This window comes from Harpegnathos saltator, unplaced genomic scaffold (assembly GCF_003227715.2).
Source record: "Harpegnathos saltator strain DR-91 unplaced genomic scaffold, Hsal_v8.6 scaffold119, whole genome shotgun sequence".
NCBI lineage: Eukaryota > Metazoa > Arthropoda > Insecta > Hymenoptera > Formicidae > Harpegnathos > Harpegnathos saltator.
This window is the reverse complement of record NW_020229894.1, coordinates 755,893-776,479: the sequence shown is the minus strand read 5'-3', so window position 1 is coordinate 776,479 and position 20,587 is coordinate 755,893. Positions and strand designations below refer to the sequence as shown.

The following is a 20,587-nucleotide window of genomic DNA, read 5'->3' as shown; positions in this document are numbered from 1 at the left end:
TATTGCATTAATAAAAAAAGATTGGAATTTACACGTTATTTCTGTTCCGATTCTAGATAGAGAAACCATTTTTGGGACAAGAATGGGATTTCTAATTGGTATCGTGATGGGATAACCTATTTTGGGACAAATTTGGGTATTCTAGTTGGAATCTAAACTGTATCTGGGAAAATCCTATACGGGTACAGAAATTTCTACACGAGTGTTTCTCACGACTGAAAAACGCAGAGATGCGAATGCGAATTAGTGATCGCGTCTTCATTTCGCGCTGTCCGTTTGATTGATACTCGCAATGAAGGCAGGTAGAAAATAACTGAGTAATCTCGAAATAGCGTACGGGATTGTCAAGTGCAATCTTTGCAATCCGTTATTGCGGACAAAGTGACACGTCGCGAGAAAGTCGCGCAAAGATTGAAATAACGCATCAAAGTAACATATCACGATTTGAACTAATTCAAGCCCTCTCTCTCTCTCTCTCTCTCTTGCGAGATGAGATCAAATGCTAGGAAAATATTAAAATATTAAAAAACGATTTTAGATCGAACAAGACGAGAAATCCGCTCGTTATCCGCTTGTAAGATTATTGTCATAATCAAGCGAACCCGCTAAGCTTCTTTCATGAGCAAAGGAATCACGCTGAACGGGCGTACAAATAACTCGGTCACGTTTGCACTTTCGTCGCGACCGAGATACATCGAGAAACGGAGCTGCGCAAATAGTTAAATCCGAAGGATCTTTCCGAAGGAAAACGTCGAGACGCCGCGCCGAGACGGCGCGGATGGAATGTCCGAGCGATTGTCCGGGAAATCGCGCGCTACTTACAGCGAACCAGTGGTCCTTGCCGCACAGTTGGGAATTGACCCACGTCTGTCTGTAATATCGCGCCAGCAGCATCCCGACGGAGGCTGTGCCGATCCACGAGGCCAACATGAGCGCGCCGTGAACGCGAATCAGTATGTCGCTGGCCGCGGTCCATTCCCCGACGTCGGACAGCTTCTTCGAGACGCTGGTCCCGAGGTAGTCGACGTTGTGGAAGGCAACTCCATTCGCTAAACGCCGAAAAGAACAAGCACACGTGGATGCGCGCTCGCTTGCACGCGAGTGCAGCTTTCGCACACGCGCGGCGGCAAAAAGGAGAAAGCGAGCCTCTCCGGAGCGCGATCGTCGTGACTTACGACGTTACGATTTTAACGCGATTTGAACGCGATAAGACGACAAGAATGCCGCGGGACGAGCGGATCGATGCGAATCCATATTTCATTCACGCCTCGCGTCCGCGTTTTAGCGATGTTGCGCGCGCGTAAGGAAGCTATCAAATTCGCAGTTATTTCATGCTGCCCGGCGAGAAAGTTGCCAAGTTTTTACGCACTTTGCTCTCTCGACGGGAGAGAAGCGTGCAAGAAGCAAACTTCTCGTTACTCTCCGCGCAAAGTTGCCAAGATTTCTTCTGTCTTTATCCGGAGAGAGAAGAAGAGCGCGACGAGACGTCGTCGGCGGCGGCGGCGGCGGCGAAACGACGCAGCGCTGTGAATCTGAACATCATCGGGACTGGCTGGGCGCCGTAAAATCCATTCTCGCGGCTTAGCGCGCGGCGATAATCTCGACTAAACGCGCGGAGAACGCCGCCGCGTCGGAATCGCCGCTAATTCCCGGCCTGTTGTGTACGTACGTCTGAGTTCCGCGCCAGCAGCCACGAGGAGGTGGTACGGGGTGTTGACGAGGTCATATGTGCGTCCGTGAACAGTAGTGAGCTTGTCCCGCCGGAACTTGCAGTAGATCACGCCGTCTCTGATCGCTTTGGACTCGAGCTGGACCGCGCCTTCCGGCTGTGGGCGAAGTGTCGCGAAACAAGACAAGATCAACGCTCGTCAGACTGGAGAGTCACTTCGTGAACAACGAAGCCGCGGAAGATGATTCGAAGACGAAAAGAGAAAGAAAACGTGAAACCAGCGCGTTCTATCTCTTCTATTTGTCCGACCTGACCCAACAAATTCGCGAGACGTCTCCTCGCGAAAATATCTCAATTTGCAACATCGGTTTGCAACATGTGTATCTCGACGAGTAACTCCGGAAAAACATTCTCCGAGCGTGAGAGTTTTCATTCGAAGATGCAGATCGCGTCGTTCGTGACGTTCGCTTCTGTTTGTCTGAAATTTTTCGCCGTTTGTTCGGAAATCTCACGGAGACACGAGCGTGTGTGAAATATTCGAGATCCAAAATTAACGCAACATTATGCCCGACAGGTGAAGACAGGCTGTAGAAATGTGACGATTTACTCCCGGATATGTTTTGTATACGGGATATTTTTACACGCACCCGTTATTTCCGCACAAGTCCCGCAGTTCCGCTACGGGCGCGCCGTATTTTTTTTCACGTTAACGCAATCGTCGCTGCCGCCACGAGCGATGCGGCAAAAAATTGCGAGTCAAATGCAATTTAACGAGGCGAGTTTGCTCGCCCCGCGACAGCGAGGTGCGAAAATATACTCGCCCCCCCCGTCCCCTCCCCCTTATTCGCCCACCGCACCTCCTCCTTATTCTTACTACGAACACTACGGTAATTATTTGTACAGTTCGAAGATTTACCGCACTACAGCGCGGCAGCGACACTGCCGGCTCCATGGTGAGCGTAATAATCGGGATTTAATGGGCCAGACTCGTTCCCGGCAGAGCGCAGAGCGAATTAATTAGCACAAAAGGCGCGCATCGCCGCGAAGGCGGTGCCGCACGGCACGGTAAACGATACTCACCGTCGCATGGCGCTTGTTACTCTTGCCGGAATTCCAAGACATGTGTAACGCAATTTCTCCATCCTCGTTGGCGCACTCGACTACGCTGTCGTCACCCTGCGCTCACACCACGTTTCGCAGCGTTATTATTATTATTATAACTTAACTCTCTTGCTCCATCATTAATCCCGTGAATTACTCGCTTAATTGATTGCGCAGAACAAACGTAACTTCGTTCGACGTTACCGTAATCGACGCGGCGGCGTTGATTGTTGAGATAAATATTACACGATCCGCGACGTTATGTAAACCAATCTACGCGATAAAGAATGCGTCGCGCGCGCGCACACGATTGCATTTGTCTAATGATTACATTTTAATCTGCAATCCCCGCAGAGTAATTGGAAAGCCGCGACACGGGTCACCGCCGCCGAATTCATGCGGCGGCACGCGCTTATATCGCGCATACTTTATTCTCCCCTTCGCGTAACAAACACACACCCGCCTTGGACATATTTAACGTTTAGATCGAACAGAGACGATCGTTTTACGCGCTGTTGACTCGAATCAGACGCGGCCGAATCGCGAGGAAACGATCCGATTGAACGACGGAACGTCGAGAGAGAGTGACGACCTCGGGGGGAAATAGGCGGGAGGAATACCTCCGAGAGGGAGGTCGAGGAGGAAAAGGGATTCTTCATTTCTCAAGCATCTCTCGCGATCATCTCGCGGAACGCGAACACCTCACGCGCCTGCAAAGACTCGCGGAGCCACCCCGCCGAAAACTAGGACGGGATAATAGAGATTCCGAAGGAAATCTAGCGCGGAAAATATGTCCGCGACGATTGTTCAAGTTTCCGCTTGAACAATCGCGCGTGCGGCGGTCCCGAGCAAAAAAGCCGGGCGGTGTACTTAAGCGCGTTTGAGCAACCCGACAATTACCATATTCTTGTCGTCCGACAGGCCGACGGCGACATATCTCGCTTTCGGCGTAGTCCCGCGTCCCTGCAGCTCGAACAGATATTGGTCGCCTTGCACGGTCACAGCCACCGCGGCGTCGCAGTCCTTGCTCTTGATGCAGCCGGCGGGCGCGCCGAAGCAATTCTTCGTAACGTGGCAGCCGGCGTAGAACGGATCCTCCTCGACCTTCGTCTGCAACAACGAGAGCGCACATCTGGAGGATGACGCGGGGATTCGCGCCGGCGGCGGCCGTTGTCCTGCCGCGCGTACATGATCGCGCGCAACATCCTTCCGCGTCCCGATCGGAATCGAATGACGGCGGCAGATGGAAGCCAGCCTTCGGTCACCGGAATTCGCTCACTTTCCAGATAGCGCAACACCTGCTGGGATCACCTTGCATGCACTCAGGAGGCATGCAAGGACATGTTTCGGCTGATTCCGGCTGGTCTCGTGCAATCTGGATCATCGTCGCGGAGGTCGTACGTAGAAATGATCGAGTCGGCGATTAACCCTTTACAGCCTGAATCAATTTACCTAGGTCCTTATTAAATTTTTGTGTAATTAAGTAGCTTTATAGTATATTAAGAATATAGGGAATAGGAAAATAAATTTTATAACAATTTAGATCAAATTAATTAAATTGATTAAATGAATTAAATTACTTAACTAAATTTTAAGTCGGTACTTGTAAGCACCGTGGAACGTGGAGCAAGACATAGAAAAAAATATAAAAATATGTGAGCGCTTATATACAGCGGTATTTTGAAGTACCATCAGGATGTAAAGGACTAAAGAGATCGCTTGCGCAGCTTGGAACAATGTTGCTCTTGCTGCAAGGCAAGTCTCTCAATTTAAAACGCCAATCATTTAAAACATTCGATGTCTTTGATTGATAAACGATGTCTCCGGCAAGTAAACGTTATCTTCGATTGACGGTGTTTCATCGCAATTGCAAAGAAAGAGAGGGAGGGAGAGAATTCAAGATACGTCGGTGAGAAAGCACGAGACAAAGGAAGACTTTGTCGAGCGAATCACCCGTGACAATTCGCGAGCTCGCTCGCTCGTTCGCAACTCGAACGAAAAGGAAATCCGCGGCGAGGGAGAAAGAGAAGTTTGACGACCAGCCTTCAACTTAGATACGCTCGGCGGGATCGCGCGTTCACGCTCCGGCGGTCGCGTTCGCCATTACCGCTCTTTGGTGTACTTTTACGCTTTTTTATCGCGATCGAACGATCCAGCGGCGTTTTCAAGGAAAGGCCACTCGCCCGCACTCGGCGAGATGTAATTATTCGCGGGTAACCGTCGTGCGAAATTGTTGGCCACTCGCGCGAAAGTTTCGGAACTCTCGGCACTCTCGCGGAGGACTCGGCGGCGATTTACAGGTTTACTTGCGTGCGAAACGACAGCGTGCGAACTGCGAAGCCGTTCGTGGGTAGCGCTGCTTATCGATCAGCTTGTTTACAAAGGTCTGCAAGATGCAAATGAAACCTATGCATTTGTAATTCGCGATCTATATACAAATGCGGAAAGTTTCGTGTGTAAGTTGCGGTTTATTATTGCCGGAGACTGGAGCCGCGTTTCTGTCCCCAGTCCCTGATTACTCCGGCAGATTTAAATCAAATATTATTTAAATATAAAAAACGCGGATACACGCGGGAATTGATGGCCGGCAGTTGCGCGAATACTTGCCTCGGCGAGCGAGCGACGGTCGGCACGAAGCTCGCGCAATAAAGATGAAACTCGTGCAGCGGCTAACAATGCGCGCCGTAAAAAATCCGCGACACGAAATCGAACGATCGCGGAAGTGAACGGTGAAAGTACATAAAGCATAAATTCCAGAACGCTGCTTGCGGTCGCGCGCGTGTTATGTCCATGTGCTCGCGCGTGTACACATATAAATGCATAATTCATGCACGCGTCACGCGCCGATATATTCGCCTCTCCGGCGTATCGCGAGTTTTCCTCTTTTCCTTTACTTTCTACAGAGGGCGCGCGCGCGCGCGCACCTGCGTTACACAGAGCGAAGTATACAAAACATTTTTTCCTCTCGCGTATCAATTGAACCACTCGGCTGACTCTCGATTTTCGAACGAGGAGGACTCGCAAGAACGCGGGCGCACGAGAATTCGGAGACACCTCGTTTTATTGGGTTGTTCGGAAAGTTTCGGTTTTTTGCACGAAACTGAAAGACGATATTTTTAGTAGAAAGAAAAATTTTATTCCGTTAAGTACCATCTTGTTCTAACAGCTTTTGCCATCTTTGAGATAATAACATGATTCCACGCTCGTAGAACTTCTGGTCCTTATTGGCAAAAAACTGAATTAAGCGGTTTTTCACATCTTCATTCGAATCGAAAGTTTTACCATCCAAAGAATTGTGCAGTGACCGAAACAAGTGACAATCGGATGGCGAATATGGTGGATGCGGTAGCAAATCCCATCCAAACGCTAACAGTTTTTGGCGAGTCATTAAACTTGTGTGAGGTCTGGCGTTGCTATGATGAAACACAACACCTTTTCTGTCCGCCAATTCTGGTCTCTTCAGCTTGATGGAATCATTCAATTTGTCCAATCGATGACAATATATATTCGAATCGTTTGGTAGTTATTTGATAGCAGTCCAAAAAAAGCTATTCCTTTCCAAACGGAGAACATCACCTTTTCTTGATGGATATCAATGTACTTTGAGCTGATTCATCTGCTCCATGATCTTTTCTTTCGTTTAATATTGTTGTACGCAATTCATTTTTCGTCTCCAGTTATGAGTCGTTTCAGAAATGAGTCGTTTTCCTCACGTTTCAACAGCAAATCGTAGATGGTAGTGCGACGAATCAAATCTCTTTCTTTGAGAACCCAACCGTGTGGAACCCAAATATTGAGCTTTGAAACGAAACCAAGTTGTTTCAAATGCTCATGCACAATTCGGTCGAATTCAATCTCAATCTTAGCAATTTCTCGTGTTGCTAAATGACGATTTGCATCCATCGATGCCTTTATTTGATCTTCATCAGCATCACAACTGGCCTTCCAGAACGTGGTGCATCTTTGAGGTCGAAATGCCCAGAACGAAATTTCGAAAACCAATTCTGACACTGGCGTTCAGTCAACACATCCTCTCCATACACGATACACAATTTTTTTCTTGCTTGTGCTGCATTTTTTCCCTTACGGCAATAAAAAAGCAAAATGTGACGAAAATACTCACGTTGGTTTTCCATCTTTTATGCGACACCAAATAAAAACAACAAATTGACGAATTCCGAAACAACTCTTTTTCAAATGAAGCTCGAAATGTGCGTTGTAAAAATGTAAAATGATTTTCTGATTTAGGATGAGATTAAAAAGCAACTAACACCATCATCATTTGATGAAAAACCCGAAATTACTTTCCCAACAACCTAATAATTGTATCGTGCGACGATGGAGCTTCGTTCGCGTTTAACTTTTCGATCGGTCAGAAGATCCGCTTCGGATTCGCGCGTTTGTGCGACAATGTTTCATCTTTATAAATTGTCGCTGACGGGGAATGAAACATTAATTGACCCGTGGACTGATCGATCCTGCAAGATACGATCTTGATGTGTGTGTGTGCTTGTGTAAAATATATTCGCACGTGCTCCTGCAGGCGCTAGCAAAACAGAATACGATGAAGAAAGGTCTCATTGTGGGTTGAGCACACAAACGTAGTTTTCGTGAAACAGGACATTCCGCCGCGGACCGTCCGCGGTGGCGCCTCGCGTTTTATGGCGCGCCGTATTTTGCTACTCACTCGTGCCACATCATAATTGATATTTATCGGGTGTAGGCACTTAATGAGGATATAGGCAGATTTTAATTAAACTTGAATTACGCGGGCAACTGCGAAACTGGAGATTTATTAGACCGCACTATTTTAATTTTCATTCAATAACAACAATGAGTGTAATCCTTTATTTAACTCGCGAGTAGTTGGCCGACGGTTTTCATTAATTAAAGTATCGCCGCAACAACATTCGAATGAGAATTGAAATGCATTTTAATATCGCTATCGATTTTAATCCGCGCGCGCCCAAAGTGCGGCGGTGCAATTAATTGAAAGGGCAAGCTATTATCTTGCAGAAAAAGTTTGATAGCTTATATCGTATGATGTATACACATATCGTATGTGTGTGTATGTGTGTGTGTGTGTGTGTGTGCACACGAGGAGACTAGGGTGGAGATTTCCTACACGTAACACGATCCATCACTGATAAAAAGTTAGCTTCGCCCTCGTTAAAGGATCCGTCCGAGAGCCTTCCGCGGCGTAAAGATACGGGATATCTCGTGTGTACGAGGCCGCCGCTGCGCTACGAACTAATCAAATTCCGCTAGGACGGACTTTTCAACAAATCTGACGTGTCCTTTGTACAGGATATAATCAACGAGCGCCCTTTGTGGCCAAGTCCGCGGCAGCTCGTGCGTCCCACCAAATCCGCGATATTCGCCGCGAGAACCACCGCGCTTCTCCCGGAACTTACGGGCTTCGCTCACATCGTCTGACGCGCTGCAGCAGCACCGCGCCCGTGTTTGTACCGCCGTGAAAACGGCCGACGGCGAACACTTACCGCATAATCGACGGTCTGGCTGTAGTACGGCGGCGTGGTGGTCCTGTAAGTGGTGATGGGCGTAGGTGAGGCCAATACGTCAATAGATCGCTTGAGAACGGTGACTCGGGGCGACTCCACGCCGACCCAGTACGTGCTGTAATCCTGAGCGAAGGTGGAGCTGCGAAAGGAACAATCGCCGGGGTCAAAAGAGCCGGTGGTGCCCCCCCGCGTTGCACGAAATTTGCACGTTCGAAGGATAAGACAATACCCCCGTATTCGGGGCACGGCGCGCAGAGAGGGGGGAGGGGGGAAAGGGTGCAGCACCGGATGACTGTATTAAACATACATTAGCAATTCCGTATTGACTCTTACGAGGAAAGCTTCATAAGGAATGTCTCGCGCGTTTCTCGCGCACCGTTATATCCGCGCGAGCGCGCGCGCGGTCGTCTCGAATTCCAAATATGAGCCGCAAACCGCGCGTACAGTAAATACCTAATTGTGATTCATAAGTGTGACACATCGTGCCGCGGTGTGTCTGTGTTTTGTATGCGCATGCATGTGTATGTGTGTGTGTGTGTGTGTGTGTGACTTCGGCGCGTACAAGAGAGTGAGTGAGTGTGCGTGACCTGAGTCGCGCTAGGCGGCGGCTAAGATCAGTCGCGGGAACCGTGACTCAACAATTAAGCCGTTTCTAGTCTCGCTGACATTTCTTGTTTCGGCATTTTACAGGTGTTCCGAAACTTCGCGGGCGCGCGCGCGCACGCGCGATCTCAGCGCGAGAGCGGCTCGAGGGAATAACAAGCAGACTACTCTCGTGCACGGCAAGAAATATCTAAATGCGCGACGGAGATTATTAATTAATTCGCTCGAGTGTGACGCGGCCGGGATCGATCGAGTCCGGATCGAGCGAATATATTTCCGCAATTCGCGACGTCAATTTTATGCAGGAAATTAGCAAGTGGACCGCTCGACCGCGGCGCACCGACCGAAACGCAAAATATCGGCCCAAATCCCAAAGTTCTCATCGGCGAGCTCGGCTTTTTACATAAGAGGATGACAGCGGAGCGCGAGAATCCCGCCGCCGCCGTGCGATAGAATTCACTCACGCGCTGCGATCATCACGCCGCTAAAGCGCGTGATTCTCTCATGAGGAGTCATCGCTCATTGTTACATGACGTTACTTACTTGAAGATAATGGTACCCTCGTAATCGACCGGAGCCTCCCAATCAAACTCAAGATTCTGCTTCTTGCTGGTGTTCACGTGAGTCACGGCGTTCTAGGCACAAGAAGCAGGAAACATTGCTTTGGATAAGAAATTGCGCGCGTCGGCGGATTGCTTGCGAAAGACACTGAATAAACGACACTCGCGACCTCGCGGAGCGACACGGAAACGTCAGGGCTGCAGGAAATCGTTCCTCGCGTAAAAACGGAGCAACTTGGCGCATCGTACGTCATCGATCGAGCGCGATCGACGTCGTGATTCGCGATTAACGACAAAAATTCCGCGGCGCGGCTGATCGATACGTCGAGAGAGCGGGCGGCGATCCCATTTCCCGGCCAGAGAACTTGGGAAAATTCATCTGAAACTTGAGAGCGTTTTAACCCGGTCGGACGGGCAAAGGCTCGAAATTCTTAAGAGACCGAGTTAAACCACCTTTTCACCGGAGAACTATCCGCTTCCTCGCGCACGCGCGCGCGCGCGCAGACACCGTGGATCTTTTTATTTCGCGAACGCGAAACCTTAGAAACGTTACTCCGCGGAACCTAATCACGTTTTAAAGACGAGAGCGTGGCCGGCGCACAGTGGGGCAAAACTGACATTTTTTGTTCAAAATGGTCCAGAGACCTTAAAATTTAACGAAATGAAACAAATTTTTTTTAAATTACTCGTTGAGAGATAACGAAGAAGACTGTCTGAGCCGATTTTTGAAAAAATTCAACCCTAAGGACCTACAACCCTGTAATCCCATTAGAAAAATACACAACCCAATAACGAAAAACCACAACACATAAATCGGTAACTTTAACTCTAAAACCCTTTCGCCAATAGCTCAATCATACCAAAACAACTAAAATATACAACATAACAACCCCATAACCCAAAGACTTATAACGGACTATTACAAAATCAATTACTACAAGTGATAATAAAATCATCAAAACTCAATAACACCATAAACAATAACTCCATGACTCCATATAATCAAAATGAAAACTATAATAACTAACTATAGTAATTTTGCTCATAGTCTGGTACAAACCGAATTAGCTACACTTTTCAGATGAAAAAGTGTATTCAGGATGTGCCACGAGGAGGCTTCAAGTTCGATTTTACCGAATCTTAAGTTATTGCAACAATAAATTCATATGTATTATGAATATATTGTTGTACATTCTAAACACAGTATGTAAAAACTCGGTTATTAAGTTATGAGATTATTGGGTAACAAAATAACTATTCTGTATGGTTATTGCAATTTATTAAGACATGATATTACGAGGTTGTTGGATTATAGGGATATTGAATTATGGGATTATTGCGAAATACGGTTGTCCAATTATGGTTTGGGTTCTGAGGTTATTGAAGTGTGAGGTTGTGTGGATTATGGGGATATTGTTTATAGTGTTATTGAGTTGTGATTTTATTGTCACTTGTAATAATTGATTTGTAGTTATTCCGTTATAAGTCTTTGGGTTATTAGATTATGGAGTTATGGGGTTGTTGTGTTGTGTGTTTTAGTAGTTTTGGTGTGACTGAGCTAATGGCTGAAGGGATTTTAGAGTTAAAGTTACCGATTTATGCCGATTGTGGTTTTTCGTTATTAAGTTGTGTATTTTTCTAGTGGGATTATAGGGTTGTAGATCTTTAGGGTTGAATTTTTTCTAAAATCGGCTCAGACAGTCTTTTTCGTTATCTTTCAACGAGTAATTTAAAAGAAATTTGTTTCATTTCGTTAAGTTTTGAGGTCTCTAGACCATTTTGAACAAAAAATGTCAGTTTTGCCCTACTGTGCGGCCGGCTCGGACGGGAGCATAAATGGCGGAGTTTAAAGCGCGAGAGATCGACCTACCGGTACGCCCTGCGTGCACTCGACGATTCTCGCGGAATCGGGCAGGTTCGTGAATTCGCCTACGAAATCACCGGTGTCGATGTCCCTGGCGAATATCATAAAGCCCTCGTATGCGAGGCCCTGGGGGCTGCCGAGGATCAGTCGGATCCTGCCTTGTCCGGCCGCGGGGAGCACCTGATAAGGTGGGGACGACGACTGGGGATCGATGCCGGAGTGCCGTGGAGTCAGATCCAAGCATGTCCTCGACGGTGCTCCGTCCGGTAACCCAAGCACCTTCGCGAGTACGCCGATAGTCAGGAACAGCAGCGTCCTCGACATTTCTGCAACGGAAAAGGCGCGCCAAGACGCTCGTTAAACAAATACAAACGCTGCGCGTACACGGTACATTGTTGACGCTCACATATTGTCCCGGCTTCCAGTATTCTCTCCTGCTCGAAGCAAATTTCTCGGACAATATCTAAAAGCCATCCGTTCTCGTCGAGAACGTCAAAACAATCTTGATCAGTGAGAGCAATTAATTAATGCTCGACTGTATGACGCTTCCCGATCTATCTCGCGTTTTTTAATCAGATCTAATTGCGAAGTAGCGACAGACGGAGAAGTTTCAATAAATAATGACCCTCCTCGACGTTCTCAGTATTCGCGGGGATTGCCTTCAAAATTCGGTCAGCTCGGCACTAAAATAACGTTTCATCGGGAAGTGTGTCGTTTTATACACGTCCATGTTAATTTTATTATATCGCAACAAGATGAATATTATATTGTTCGCTCGTCTGTGTATTTGCGATCTGATAATTAAACTTATCAGTACTTTCCGGTCTTATTTGAATTATGCATTAATATATAGCGCGAGTTATTACTCTACACTGCCGTGCAATATTCGCGTCGTGTAATTCCCCACGTTTCCGGGATTCGGTCGTTTGAGCCGCGCTCTTGGCGGCGGATTTGCAATTAGCCTTATTGCACACATCGTCACGACGGCATGCGCGACAGTGAATTACCGCGATATCAATTGTGAGCCCGTCCGCCGCACGATAATCACAGACGACCGGGAAATATTTAAACAAGAGCCGGCACACTTGTTTCAACGCGAGCGCCGACATCAAGGCAGCTACTCGATCGGCCGTTCGCATGGCGCTTTATTTGGCCAAATTTATCCGGTATGACACTAAAAAGGAACATCCGCGAAGTGTGCGTCTCCGATTTCGGAGACGAAACTTCGCACATTTGTAGAGTAGCCAAAAATAAAGACCCATATCTTTTTTATCGGCAACGACTCAGGTTTAAGAGGTGAAACTGCCCCTCAAAGTTACATACTTTTTATGCTACCTCGATAATCACATTGCAGATAGGAAAAAACTTTCTAAACAAAAATTATACAGTTTTTTATGCTGTTTTTCCTATCTGCTATAATTATCGAGATAGCATAAAAAGGTTAAAACTTTGAGGAGCAGTTTCACCTCTTAAACCTGAGCCGATAAAAAAATATGGGTCTTTTATTTTTGGCTACTCTACAAATGTGTCAAGTTTCGGTCGAAATCGGAAGCACACACTTCACGGATGTTCCTTGTAAGAGACAGCAAGTGCGGCGAACGTGTTCGCGTCTTACCAGCAACAGTCGCGCGCGACCTTGTAACAATGCCATATAAATTTCCACTTCAACACGCTCGCGCATTTACACGAGCGTATAATTGGACGGTCATACATGCGGCACTTGATGCAAAAACGATGAATCCTCTATTGATCTTTATTTATGAACGATCGTGTAATTTTATACAGCGAATCCTCCCAGCGAGGAATCGACGGTAAGGATATCGAAATGGTTGTTCTTACATACGCATTATTCTTCGCATCGTCCATATTCCCGCGATACCGGCACAGAATTCCAGAATTCTCGTTGATATTTGTTATTTCTGCGACGCACACTATTAAGGTATCGGTACCACGCGTGCTGTAAGCTGAATCATACACTTTTTGTGTGCACAATGATGAAAAACGCTGCACGCTGTACCTATATTACTTCATCAGCGTGTCCGCCTTTAATGAGCGAATAATCCGCCTTGGCTGATGCGTGATCGTCCTTAAGGTTAACAATTAGCGATAAAGCCACCCGATGACATAATCGCGTCAACGTGGCATAAGGAAACGTTATTGCGCAAACACAAATAGCCCAAGCAGCCACGCTTGAGCAGAAACTACCTCGTGTTCTCTATCATTCGTAAAAGAACACAAATTTCACAGCGGTCCCTCCTATCCTCCACCGAGAGAAAAGTTTCACCCAAAGTCGAAAGCCTGCTCTCCCCTCTCCCCCTGCCCTCTCGCCACCCGCGGTGCATAATTGATCGCGACGGTAACCAGTCGCGGATAAATTGCTGCTAAATAGTCCCTTCATTATACACTGTATATTAGAACGCCGGCTTAATTGTTCGGTCATGCGGAGCGACGGATTGGATCGGCCTGCAACGAGAGCCGCACTATCCACTGGACGTTAATGAGCGGCCGAGCGCGCAAGGAGTGAATGACTCCGCGAAGGCGAGAGCGCGCGGGCGCGCTCAGCTCGTGCTCGACGCGCGGCGTGGCCCACGCTTGAAAGAGCTGACTTTCACCTATTGAGAGCTTAAGTCCCGCGGGTTTCTTAGCTCGCGCATTCCATTCGACGCCCCGGCCCTCGGCTACCGAAGTCTTTCCTCATGTTCACGGCGTTACGTAACTCCGCGCCTCCGACCCGGGACTGACCCTCGCCATTGAAATGCCACGGCGGCCAGTCGTCGCGAGAACGTTTTTCTCATTCTCGCAAGCAGGCGCGTTCTCGCCCGAGACCGGAAAATCGCCGGAAAAACGGCAAATCCGTGACTGCGCCTTATCTCTCTCTCTCTCTCCCCCCTCTCTCTCTCTCTCTCTCTCTCTCTCTCTCTCCCTCTCCCTCTCTCTCTCTCTCTTCGCGTATCGCGGACAGCGCGTCTTGCGATTTTTCGCGAAGACGTCGGCAAGGACGGTCCGCGGCCTGAAAATATAACGCGCGTTATTGACATGAATATTCGTGTCAATAACGCCTCGTGTTTTCCGCGGCATCGTGTCATACCAGGAAACCAGGAACAGCAACGGCGGCGGCGGCGGCGGCGGCGGCGGCTGGCTGAGTCAGCAATAAAACGTGCAGTTTTTCTCGCCGCTTCCGCGAATTCCCATAACTGCGAGATCGTCGGGGCACATTATTCCAGGACAAGATTGATTACTCAGACGATGATCGTTAACCGCATCTCTACACCTCTGACGCGTGCGAGCGACGGCACACGCGCTCGGAATTCCGCCGGGCGCGATTAGCGCGAACGAGACGCGTAATCGCGCGCGCGCAAGTTTCTCGTGAAAAAAGCTGAGGTGATTGTCTTGACGTCGGACACGAGAGACGTCGTCGCCGGCGCATAGTGGGACAAAACTGATATTTTTTGTTCAAAATGGTCTAGACCTCAAAACTTAACAAATGCAACAAATTTTTTTTAAATTACTCATTGAAAGATAACGAAGAAGATTGTCTGAGCCGATTTTTGAAAAAATTCAACCCTAAGGACCTGCAACCCTATAATCCCATTAGAAAAATACACAACCCACACTAGGAAAAATGTATTGTTGCGTGAACCAAAATTTTGTTGCAACAACAAAATAATTTGGTTAAAATATGCCCAACAAAACTGTTTAGTTCCTGTAAACAAATATCTTGTTTGATTACGGTTTGTTCGTATAACGTAATACTTTTGTTATAGCAACCAAAAAGCTTTAACTATATGAATTTTGTTAAAAATACTATAATTTTTCTTTAATATATAAAATCTAAATTTTAGTGCACGGAGAGACAAAATAGTATCCATTGGGCATTATTTTAGTTTATGTAAAATAATATTTCGTTATTATGTAATTTTTATGAATAAAATAACTAAAATGCTTAGTTTTTACATATGAAGTCTCAGAACAAAATCATTTAGTCCAGAAAACAAAGCAGAAAAATATATTTAGTCGAGACAACTAAATAGTATGTTATATAAAACAAGATATTTGGTTGTTATTAAAAAATGCCTCAACTAAACAGTTTTGTTAGAGATACTAAATTTTTTTTCCTAGTGCAGTAACGGAAAACCACAACACATAAATCGGTAACTTTAACTCTAAAACCTCTTCACCCAATAGCTCAGTGACACCAAAACTACTAAAACACACAACATAACAACTCCATAACCGCATAACCCAAAGACTTATAACGGAATAATTACAAAATCAATTACCACGAGTGATAATAAAATCATCAAAACTCAATAACACCATAAACAATAACTCCATGACTCCATATAATTAAAATGAAAACTATAGTAACGTTGTTCATAGTCTAGTACAAACCAAATTAGCTACACTTTTCAGATGAAAAAGTATATTCAGGATGTGCCACGAGGAGGCTTCAAGTTCGATTTTACTGAATCTTAAGTTATTACAACAATAAATTCATATGTATTATGAATATATTGTTGTACATTCTAAATATAGAATGTAAAAACTTGATTATTAAGTTATGGGATTATTGGGTAACAAAATAACTATTCTATATGGTTATTGCAATTTATTAAGACATGATATTACGAGGTTGTTGGATTATAGGGATATTGAATTATGGGTTATTGCGATATATGGTTGTCCAGTTATGGTTTGGGTTCTGAAGTTATTGAAGTGTGAGGTTGTGTGGATTATGGGGATATTGTTTATAGTGTTATTGAGTTGTGTGATTTTATTGTCACTTGTAATAATTGATTTGTAGTTATTCCGTTATAAGTCTTTGGGTTATTAGATTATGGAGTTATGGGGTTGTTATGTTGTGTGTTTTTAGTAGTTTTGGTGTGACTGAGCTATTGGGTGAAGGGGTTTTAGAATTAAAGTTACCGATTTATGTGTTGTGGTTTTTCGTTATTGGATTGTGTATTTTTCTAATGGGATTATGGGTTTGTAGGTTTTTAGGGTTGAATTTTTTCGAAAATCGGCTCGGACAGTCTTCTTCGTTATCTTTCAGCGAGTAATTTAAAAAAAAATGTCGATTCGTTTCGTAAGGTTTTGAGGTCTCTAGACCATTTTGAACAAAAAATGTCAGTTTTACCCCACTGTGCGGCGGTTGCATCGCCGAGAGGGGAGTCGGCGGAAGGCGACTTTTCAACGTCGATTTACACCGACGCGCAGTAAGCGGCGAGAATCGGCAATGGAGATTGGAGAATTGTGGCTAATCAGCGTGCCAGCGTAGTTTCGCAATAACGCAACACACAGTCGGCGCTATCGTTAAAATGAACTCGTCGTTGCGCACAGCGCAATAACCGCCGCCGTCGCCGAGCGGGCTTCTTCTGTCCGATTGAAATATGCAGGCTGCAATTTAAACGGTGGACAAACGCGCGCCATTACGCGATAATATATTACGGTTAACGCAGGAAAACAAGTTGCAGTTGTATGGAGGGAAGCACGGCGGGGGGGGGGGGGACGTCGTAGAATCTCCCCCTCATCCTTTTTCTCTCCTTACAGAAAACAGATACAGGGAGATGCAGCGAAATGAAAAATAACCCGCGTGCGCGTTACATACGCGGTTTGTTTTTAATCCCCCGCCATATTTATATGCCGTTTCTCGCGGGACAAACGGCGCGCGGACGTAATAACCGATAATTGCGAAAGGCATTTACAAAGAATACAATTATCCGTCGACAATGCGGCAATCATGGGCGAGTTACGGCGAGAGTCCGTCCACGCTGTACAAGATCAATATTGCAGATGCACTCGAAATTTCTCTCGGACGGAGAGAACCTGCAATTTGCAAACCGCTGCGGCTGCCACGTACACACGCGCATCGCGTGTGAATCCATCGGCGAGGTGCGCACACACACACACACACACACACACACACACACACACACACACACACACACACACACACACACACACACACACACACACACACACACACACATATTCACATACAGAACACCCGCAACTCCGGTTAGACGCGCGCGCGCGCGCGCGTGCTCACCGAGAAACCGGGACGATCGTTTTTCTGACCGTAGAAGAAGTGACGACGACGACGACAACGACGACGAGTGCGCGACGGAGGGAGAATCTAGCGGGCGTGCGCGACAGATCGGCTGGGGAATTAAGTCCGTGATAATCACGTGCGTGCCTAGCATTATCATATATCATTATTCCATTGTGTGGGGAGAAACGGGCACAAGGCTTTGTTTTGCGGCTTGTAGCGCGAGTGCGTGCGCACGTGTGTGATTCACCGCGTGGCACCTCGCACGGACGCGCACGCACAACGGGGCTTGCGCGGGGGGGGGATGCTGTTAGTTAGCGACGTAAACGCTAGGAAAACTATCCGTGGAGCCAATAGCGCGATAGCGATAACTATCGCGTGCTCCATGAGCAGCGTAACGTTAGTTAGTATCATAGTGTCGTTTCCGCAATTTCGACGTCTCTTGCAGTTTTCACCATCTGAACATTTATCTCCGCCAAAGAATTGTCCACTGCCTACACAAACAATGGTAAAATGAACAATGTTAAAATAATAAGTAACGGTAAGATAATAAGTACGATGTGCCATTTGACAATTACGTGCGGTTTTCAGCATCTTGAGCGCTCACGAAGCTCACGAACGCTAACGCTTTCGTTAGTGAGAGCGTTACGCTTGTTAGCGTTATTGTCTGGCAGTTTGCAGCATAGAATAGCGTCTACCCGAACATACATAACGTCACCGCCGCCGATGTTTCGCCGCGTCCGCAAGTGACCGCACTTTTCCTCCTGCGCGGTCCTTTGTGAGCGCGCCGGGCCCGATGGTTATTTATCGCGTATACACCCCTCCCCCTTCCTCCCCCCCTCCCCGCGGCAAAGGGGATTAATCGGCGTCGTACGGATTGCTCGCGTCGTTAATTAATTGCGTCATTATGTCGTTCTCGTTATCAGGCGTCCGCGCGTACGTTAATCCCGCGGAGAACACCGCGACGCGATTCGCGCCGGAATCTCTCTGGAAAGCGCTATATATAGGTTTCTCGTTAACTGAACTAACTTGAGCGCGCTGTTCCTCCGAAACGACCGCGCGTGTTTTTCCAAGATTTTGGCGGAAAAACTTCCGGATGGCACTCGAACGTCTAAGTGCTGTAAATATCACGCCAAAAGTATTCTGGTAATATTACTCGCGCTGATTTTCGCAGACTTGTCTGCGCGATTATATGTTTGTACATTAATGAATGAACATTTACCCTAATTCAAAATCTAAACCTAAATCTTTCGATTTAAAACATTTACGCAAAAAAATTAAGTGACCAGGGCACTGGATAAGCGAAGGTATCGTGACATTGGCTTATTGGCAAAAGTAGTGCTATATTAATTTTAATTTTTTTAATTTACTAATGATATACAGGTCTGAACCCTTTGACGTACAATAATTGAGACAACGGTATAACGAATAAGAAGATTCTCATACGATAAAAAGAGAAAAAAAGGAGAGAAACTTTCTTTTTTATCTTCCCTCCCAATATAATAATAATAATACCATTTAAACATTGCATATTAAACTTCCATGCCGGTGGAAAAATTCATTGAAGGCCATTCATTTGAGATCATTCGAAGAGTTTTCACAAAAATCCATGACAATGGAGCGGGATTTTCGGAAGTTCACCCGACTGAAGAAATGCCGAGACGACGCTTCTCGCTCCTTGTCTTCTCCCAAGATTCCAATCTTCTCCAGCAAAGTCCAGATGAAAGTAGAACGGAAGAGTGGTGACACGCGATCGAAGGATCGCCGGAGAGTGTCGCGAGGAGATATGAGATGTTAATAACTAATTCATTATCACCTTGGCAGTAGTCACACTCACGCAGTAGTCGCGGTCGCGAGGCGTGGCACTTGCAGGTCAATGACGAATCGTTGATTACTCCCGCTAATCGATCAGTCACGCCGGGCGTATCGGTCTTCCCATGTCGCGATTCGACGCGGATGTTTCGCCGCCGGTAGAAAGTTGCGCCGCGCGGTAATTTCCTTACTATCACTCTCAGCGTGTATCCCTCTCTCTCTCTCTCTCTCTCTCTCTCTCTCTCTCTCTCTCTGGCTTGACGCGAACGCGTCTAGCGTTCGCGCGTCACGTTGGCTTTCGCCAACGTGAGAACTCCGTTGGTTCGTTGCCTAATACACGATAATATTACCGTTTGCGTAAACATTTGGGCGTTCTTATCGCGAGAGAAAGAGCGGAAGAAGCCGTCTTTTATTCGCTCGCGAAATAGAAATCTCCTGTGATGGTTATTACGTATCGCGCCGGTTCGGCTGTAACATCGCGGCGCGGCGCGAAGTTGCGACAGCGTGGAGCGCTTCGGCTGCACGCTATTAGCGCCTTTTGTCTCTTCGGTTTTTCTCGCCGTGTTTATACCGTGCGTGCACCTCGCGCCGGATCGACCGACGCACTTTGCTCCGGTCGACACGGGAAATCTCGGCAGCGGAGTGCCGCTCTTTCATTACGCAACGCGATCCTCGCGCGCGTGCACCGATTGTGCGTTTCGTTCGCTCAGCGGGTCGTAATTCACTCGGCCGGGATCAATATCGCGGACTCGCGGATTGACATAAATGTTGTATCCAGCGGGAATTCGATATCGACTCCTACGTCGCTCGCTCGCGAAATGGAACATATCGCGTAGGTACATAATTATATAAGAGCGTCGTTTGAGCGATACTTGAATATTATTAATATTAAAGATTCCGTGAGAGAGAGAGAGAGAGAGAGAGAGAGAGAGAGAGAGAGAGAGAGACGCGCGCCAAGCGCCAATGGAGTCTCGTTAATTCCCATCGCGGGCGTGCGTGTTGCGGGCGCGCCCAGGCACGCATCCCTCAATTATCAAGGAAAATTAATTCGATCGTGGCAAATTGAGCGAATTAAGGTAACACGGCGGCACGCTTTTCATTTTGTCGCGCGCGCACACTTCAGCGCACGTCAAACTTGGCGGTGATATATCAGAGGAAACGTCACATATTTCACGCTCGTATATTTTTTGCCGATGAAGTTGTCGATCAAGAGGGGAAATAAATTGCGTTAGCCTTCGATTTTTTTTTCTTTCTACGTCCCTCCGTCCTTCCGCAGCCGCGTTATATCGATTTCTTTGTTTGCCCCCTCCCAGCCCCGAGTAGTCGCCTGCCGACGCGACGGATTGTTCATCTGTCCTGTAATCGAGATAATAAGTTTTTGCTGCGCATAAAGCGCGATATCGCTCC

The 20,587-nt window shown here is 46.9% G+C and overlaps 1 protein-coding gene across 4 annotated transcripts in view; it reads right to left on the bottom strand.

Moving 5' to 3' along the window:
- The window catches only part of LOC105184959 (putative ferric-chelate reductase 1 homolog), a 29,233-nt gene that overhangs the window by 5,055 nt on the left and 3,591 nt on the right, over positions 1–20,587 (bottom strand). For 2 of the 4 annotated variants that reach the window (XM_011144091.3, XM_025304283.1), the window contains exons 2-8: positions 11,326–11,645; positions 9,439–9,530; positions 8,272–8,431; positions 3,671–3,880; positions 2,750–2,845; positions 1,670–1,826; positions 823–1,049 (exon numbers count right to left, since the gene is read on the bottom strand). In XM_011144091.3, coding sequence (XP_011142393.1) covers positions 823–1,049; positions 1,670–1,826; positions 2,750–2,845; positions 3,671–3,880; positions 8,272–8,431; positions 9,439–9,530; positions 11,326–11,643 — 1,260 coding nt within the window. In that variant the 5' untranslated portion in view covers positions 11,644–11,645. Of the gene's footprint in view, positions 1–822; positions 1,050–1,669; positions 1,827–2,749; positions 2,846–3,670; positions 3,881–8,271; positions 8,432–9,438; positions 9,531–11,325; positions 11,646–11,725; positions 11,893–17,368; positions 17,538–20,587 lie in introns of those variants that run through there. The other 2 variants (XM_011144094.3, XM_011144093.2) reach the window with 2 other exon arrangements.